Source organism: Primulina tabacum, chromosome 6, assembly GCF_025594145.1.
Source record: "Primulina tabacum isolate GXHZ01 chromosome 6, ASM2559414v2, whole genome shotgun sequence".
Taxonomy (NCBI): Eukaryota; Viridiplantae; Streptophyta; class Magnoliopsida; order Lamiales; family Gesneriaceae; genus Primulina; species Primulina tabacum.
In genome coordinates, this window is record NC_134555.1 from 42006037 (window position 1) to 42013337 (window position 7301).

Below are 7301 nucleotides of genomic sequence, written 5' to 3' on the forward strand. Positions count from 1 at the left end.
ACAATGCACCAGAACAAAATTAGTAATCTCGAATCTCCTTAGCTTCCCTTTTTTCCAGATTGTACAATTGTCTCGTCAATGGTTTTGCTTGGTTTGTTAAGTCTTATACAATCACAGACAAAGCTCAACACGGTTACGATAATGTTCGCGGAGTGACGGAGAGAAATCATAATATCAAAAGCTATAGTTAGGAAATTTCCATGGATCCCATTTGCACATCGAAATGACGTCGGAAATTATTCACAACACTGAAAAGCATTACAAAAATAAATACAACAAACATGCTTTATTTTGCTCAACGAATTACAACCAATCTAAGGATTGATTCGTCAAGACAGATCCTTAATTCAATCAATTACAATTAATAAGTACACGAAGAAAAAAAAATTACAGCCAAACTAGTTATTAATCAATAACTAGTATAAATCATTCACCGATTAAACACTGATTCAACTTTCAAAAGTTTGAAATTATTTGCTCCTCAGTTGATTGATCAATCAACTACATGCTCTTCGGTGACAACAAAAAAATTTGAATAAGATAAATCCGTTGATGGAACAAGTAACAGGCACAGAATATGCACAAGTAGACTGCTCATAAGGCATGAGAGGTTGAGGCAATCAGGCCTCCAGGTAACCTTTTGTTTCCAAGAAAGAAACAACGAATTCAGCCAAAACAGCAGGAGAATCGCACATCTCTTCGCTTTGCTGCAGCACTATCTGGAAGGAAAAGAGACCGCTTCAGAAGATCGTGTTCTATAATTTTTTTCTGGAACAAAAGGAATGTGTTGCCAAAAGCTAACTGAACAAGATTGATGATGGTAACATTGGATCAACACGATATTAATGTTGCAACATTGTAGCTTCATAAGCACAAGATGTGTCATGTTATATGGCTAAATGTGAATGAGATAAAGCATTAGCATGTAAACAGCATTTGTTATCGAATCTAGAAACTTACATACCTCAGCATTCAAAGGTGGCTCATATGGATCATCAACACCAGTGAAACCTGTAAAAGAGCAAGGAAGCTGATTTCCCGAAAAATATAAATACAATGGAAGGGCTTCAATAAATCACAGCAAACGGACACTTTTGGCTTCTTCTTCTTTAACAGTAGAAGAAGTTAATTTCATAGGCCCTTACAAATAACAAGATGAATTAATTTCCTAAAGGGTAGTTGAAGCCAGTGCAGATAGCGCATTCTGAAGGCAAACTTGCGTGAAGAGATAAAAAAAAAAATCACATGATATTTTTTGTAAACAAACCAAAAATAATAATGAGAGTCAATGAACCATTGTTACATAGAGTGACGCAGAAAGAAAAATCCAACTGATGTTATGTGCTTTAGATGCATGACATGTGCAAGTGGGTTGGGTCCAGTCTCCCAGCAGGGCCACACTTGTAGCTTGATATTTGCTTTCTTGGACCAAAATTTGCTCAATGGATCCATATATTAAGGCATAAGAGCGAAGAAGCTAGAGAAGCAATTGGGTAGGGGATAGCTACGCGAGAACTTTAATTCTCTAGGATATAATGACAGTGTAATGAACTAAAGTAGATAACAGAAACCATAACCATGTTTTAGAATCCCAATATTCAGCCATACAACACATACCTTTGATTTTCCCAGCTCTGGCAAGTTTGTACAATCCCTTTGGATCCCTAGTCTCACACACTTGTACAGGGACATCCATATATACCTACATATCATTGTACTTAAATTCAGTAATTCTAGCTATCATTTTCACCACTTCGCTTGCCTGCATGCAGAAACCAGAGGCAAATCAAATCAGCGAACAAATTTCCAAACACAATACTAGCCTCGATAAAATCTCCTTCAGGAAGTAAAGCTCGACAGGAATCCCGGTCCTGTCTGAAGGGAGATATTAGACTTGCAATGCTAATGAGTCCAGCATCTGCAAAGAGCTTTGCTACCTCTCCTGATAAAGTAAATCACTCAGAACTTTGAATCGAAAGAAAAAAAAAATTGAAAAGAATAATCATAGAAACCAACCGATCCTTCTAATATTCTCAGCTCGGTCTTCAGCTTTAAAACTAAGATCACGGTTCAGACCATGCCTGCAATTATCCCCATCAAGGATATAGGAGAGCTTTCCTCTACTGTGTAAGGAACGACTTAAAGCGCATGCCAGAGTACTCTTTCCTGAAGTAAGATATCATGAAAAATAAAATAAAATACCACCACCTACTTCCTGCTGCCAAAACCACCAGCACATAAAGGCCAAGCATGGCAAAAACATGAGAGATGTTACCAGTAATGATGAACCATATTTAAATCTAGAAAATAAAAGAAAGACAAGAAAGGAATTATAACGCAAGCAGTAGAACTTAAACACAAAAGTAGGAAGATCATTTGCTGCACAAAAAATAAGAAAATAACCATGCTTAAGGATTGACCCAATGGCTATAAGAGAGGGTCAAGTCATTTTACCATGTGATGCAATGCACTGAGCAACGTGAAAAAACACATTTGACCTCTTTACAACCATTAGATCAATACTTTGGGCAGTGCCATAAAGATAGGGTCGATTATATCATGCACCATGGAGTGAATTTTTCTCGAGACTCGGGAATTCTAAAGAAACGGAATCACTGTCCTAAAATTTTCCTTTTAAGAAATTCCACCCTCTGCTGACGATTCGAGATAACAAAAAACATGCACATCAGTCAAGAATTTCGGAAAAGTCAACATTTATCGATATTCCCCTGAATAGCTAAATCTGTTGGAGTTAACCTCGGAGAAATGCTCCAAGAAACCGTCTCTTATCATATCCTCATGTCAACAACTTCAGAACATACTCAGGAAAAACATGGAACTATTTTAATCATTCCCATACCCAACAAGTAATGTCCTGATCGGGCAATCTGACACAACGTATAAACATAGAATTAGAAACTTGATCACATGAAAATAGTACAACCCCACAAATCATGGATCGATCAAGAACATAACAAGCTTCCATCAAAACTAATGTCAGGGAATGCTACAGTGCCAAAGCTCCCGTTGCTAAACAAACCTGAACCACTTAATCCAGTGATCCAAATGACACAGCCTTTCTGATTAAGCAATCCCTGCCTGTCAATCTTGCTAACAGAACAATTGTGCCACACAATATTTGATGAATTTCCAATTGTGGACATCTGAATCGTACTTTTATCTGTGCACATAATTATCAAGCAAGTTAATTAGGCAAAAAGATTCCAAAAAAACATCCCAAACAATAATTCTCACGACCTAAACGATCCTAGGGGTGGGGGGGGGGGGGGGGGGGGGGGGGGGGGGGGGGGTGGGGGGGTACAAAACGGCAAAAACAACGAAATACCGGTAAAACCGCTGCAGTCCTTGGTAAGAACATCGCCGACTGAATCGCATTCGACTCCCTTCACTTGGCCATTCGCATACGCCGTCGTCTTGGAAGCTTCCATCGCCTTAATTGGCGCCAAAAAGCTTGATCTTCCAGCTGCTCCGCAAATCCCCAATTTCTGGTGTTTGCCGTTGCATACCGCCACCTTCACAGACGTCAACCTGGTGTATGATGCCTCGGAAGAGTTCAAATCCACCGTTTTACCCAATTTCAACTTTTGGCAATCAACCGCCGTCATTTTTCCCTCTTAACATAAACAACATATATATTTCTGTCTATCGAAAGCACCGATAATTTATATCTCACAATGCAGCGGAAACTTACACGTGAAGAACACTTGCATCAAATCGGAACAACCATTGAATCACTCAAGAAACAGTGTGGACAAATTTCGAAACACGAGAGCATGAGAATTCAAATAATTTGGTAGAATATAACCAAGAAAATTTGATTTGATTTTTTTTGTAATCGAATTAAAAGACAGAAAAAATAATATAATAATATTAAAAAGCGAGAATTTATGGTGATGTTGACATTGGTGGGAGACCGATAAGAATCCCACCAGTCAGCCAGAGAGATGGAGAGGGGAATCAGCAAACGAATGATTTGTATGGAACTTTTAACCATAAAATTCATACCACACATATATAATCCATAATATGAAGTTAGGTTCGTTGATTACGGAACCACGATTGACTATTATCAGTGCCATTTTGATTGCGTTACACGTATTATTTTTGGTGTTTTAATTATATACTAGTTACTCTACACACACGTCGTATGTGTACGATCTTTTTTATCATTATGGATTGACTAAAGTGAAATTTGAAAAATTATGGAGAGACTAAATTGATATTTGAATTGTTGAAAAAAAAATTGTTTGTTGAAATTAAAAACAAAACAAAAAATCAAAAAAAACAAAAGTGTAATATTAGTATCAGATAAGAGTAGAGCTGGAAAAAAAATTTGATGTCTCCTCAACTTTAATAAAATAAAATAGATAAAACTATCAAGACTTATATTAATAATATTTATAATTATTTTATAATAATGTATTATTATTATTTGGATAATGGCTTATTTATTTCAACAAAATAATTATGCAACTCTTTTAAATATATTTTTCATTTGTTTAGATAACATATTGATTTTTAAATTTTGAAAAAAAAAATGGGATATTATAATTCTGGGTAAATTATAAATTTATTAAAATAGGTTTTAAGTTTATGATTTTTTAATGAGAAAATAGTACGTTTTTTTAAGTTGATAGAGACATTTTAGTAAATCTCAATTGCATCCATTAGCTCAATCGCACTTATTATAACCATTTTTCATTCAATTGCTAATCCAATATATTTATTGTATGAAAAAATTATTTAAAAAAAATTTAAATTTGAAAATCTTATTATATGATACTCGTGAGTACATTACATTATGCTATTTTTAATGGTTAACAAATTTTTAAGTTTAAAAAAAATGATTTATTATACAAAGAATAATAATAAAAATATATTAGTTTTAGTTTTTAAGATACTATATATTAATAATAAATTGTATTAACAACGTTGTATTATGTTGAGATGTCATAATTGTCTTTGATTGGTAGAACGATCGAATCATGATATTTGGGTTGTTATGCATGTTGCTTAAAATATCTGAGTTGAACCATTATCGTCTGCTATAACTTTTGATAAAGCAGCAAACTTTCGATTATACAATATGTATCAGAGACAATATTGTCATAGGTTCGATTCTCGTTAATTGAAAAAATTACAATTATTGGGAGGTTGTTGATATGCAATAATTGTCCTTGTTGGATAGAGCGATACAACAATGACATTTGGGCTGCTATGCATGCAATTTAAAATATTTGAGTTGTATCATTACCATCAGTTATAGCTTTGATCCGATCGTTCACAAGTATTATATAACAGAAAATATAACGCAAGTTTTAATATACTAAATAAAAATATTACTCCGTTCCATTCACGTACGTGTTCCACCTCCGCATAAAATTGTATTATTTCCATAAAGGGAAAAAGGCTTGTCAAATCCCCACGATTATATATGTATGTGCAAAGCACCCAAAATGCGCTTCTAAATCATTCATTGCGGCCTTTACAGCATGCAACTTTCACTTGAAGTATTGTCAATTACGACTCACTTTGAGCGGTAATATACATATTTTTTTTTATGAGATAAGAATTCGTAGTCACTATTTTTCGATATGCAATAAGTAAAATCTCATTTTAATATAATAGCATGCAAACTACATTATTCAGTTAAATTATATTGGGCAAACTCTGTGTGACAAGGACGCCCAAGAAAATTATGTTAGAGAGAATCAGATTCCTGACTAGGGATGACAATTTTCTCCACGGATTTTGAGCCCTGAGGTGAATCCATAAGCAGGTAAATAGTACAAAACGGGGATGGAGATCTCCAATTTTTTCGGATTTGGGTTCGGGGATTTTTTTAAATCCGCGGTGTAGTTCGGGCGGGTATGAGATTACTATTCAGCATCCCCGAACCCGCCTCCAAAATAATATCAATAATAAAATAATAGTATTATTACTGTTAATAATATAATAATAATATTATTATTAATATTGATATTAATATTATAACTAATAATAATAGATAATAATAAGTTTTGGTTTGAGAAAATTTCTGAATTCGTATTCGTCTTGTCATATTAATATTTTTGAAATTGGGATAAGGGCGGGGGTGGAAGTTGATCCCCGAAGTTCCGGATTTGGGATTTCCCGAACCCGAAAAAGCGCGGATCGGGGCGGGTATGAGGGTGGGGATGGAATTCGGGGACGGGGATGAGGATGGCAAACCCGGCCCCGCCCCGTCCCGTTGTCATCTCTACTCTTGACCAGTGACCAACCGTTCACCAACTTCACCAACTTGAACGTCGTATTTAATGTTTGAAATGGATTAACCTATTCTTTAAAATATTTTACTTCATGAAGATGGTTATATAATTTTCAAATCATTGCTCATTTTTTAATGGGATTATTCTTTAACCATACATAACCATAAACTGTTTAATGTAAATATATGCATGCGCGTTTTTCAAATATAATAACTCGTTATCTTTCGACATTATCATTTTCATAATTTTGTCATCTCAGGTGCAACCCACTTGACTTTTGTGGGCGAGTTTCCAAACATAATTTATAAGGGCATCCTCAGTAGCACATTCATCTAACCACAATCCAAAAAATCTCGAACAAATTTTTCTATAGACTACACCCAATTCAAACATCTTAATAAAAATTATCCTTATTTACAATATTAATTAAATTTTTTAAAAAAATATAACATAACATTTTAAATAATCTTAATTGCAAAAAAAATATTATTATAAAATAAAATTTAAAATTAAAAGTACAATATTAAACAACCAATTAATACAAATAATTTAGATAAAAAACATTAGATAATTAAATTTTTCATAATTAATAAATTAATCTTATATAAATTGCACACGTAGGATACCCTGATATGCTTAATCAAATTGGTTCAAAGTTGATGATATGTACCTAACTCTCCCATAAATATTTATGCGGTACGATCTCCTTCGTCGTAAAACAACAGTTAAATTTTAGTTTCATTAATATAAATTTTAAAAAATAATTATAGTATTTAATATTTTATTATTATTATTATTATGTCTAAATTGGCAGTGAGAGCTAAAGTACCTGCCAGCTGTACACAAGTTCCTAGGAGATGTCACTGTGGATTTCCTTAAGATTTAAGAGGGTCTAAGTTCGAATATATGTCATTTATCATTATTGGAAATATCGGTCCCAACAACAATGACTTTTTTGGCTTCAGAAAATAAAAAAATAACAATAGTGAGGAAAGTTTGTGTATACTCTCAGTAATCGATTCGAATCGAACC

At 33.9% G+C, this 7301-nt stretch overlaps 1 protein-coding gene across 1 annotated transcript; it reads right to left on the reverse strand.

Moving 5' to 3' along the window:
* Positions 1 to 271: 271 nt before the first annotated feature.
* Positions 272 to 3982, reverse strand: LOC142549664 (adenylyl-sulfate kinase 3-like). The gene is made up of 7 exons (XM_075658728.1): positions 3347 to 3982; positions 3041 to 3181; positions 2017 to 2166; positions 1824 to 1942; positions 1618 to 1702; positions 965 to 1011; positions 272 to 719 (listed from the first exon to the last, which is right to left on the reverse strand). The coding sequence occupies exons 1-7, from the start codon at positions 3624 to 3626 to the stop codon at positions 621 to 623; spliced, it is 921 nt and encodes a 306-aa protein (XP_075514843.1). The 5' UTR covers positions 3627 to 3982; the 3' UTR covers positions 272 to 620.
* Between the last annotated feature and the right edge of the window lie 3319 nt (positions 3983 to 7301).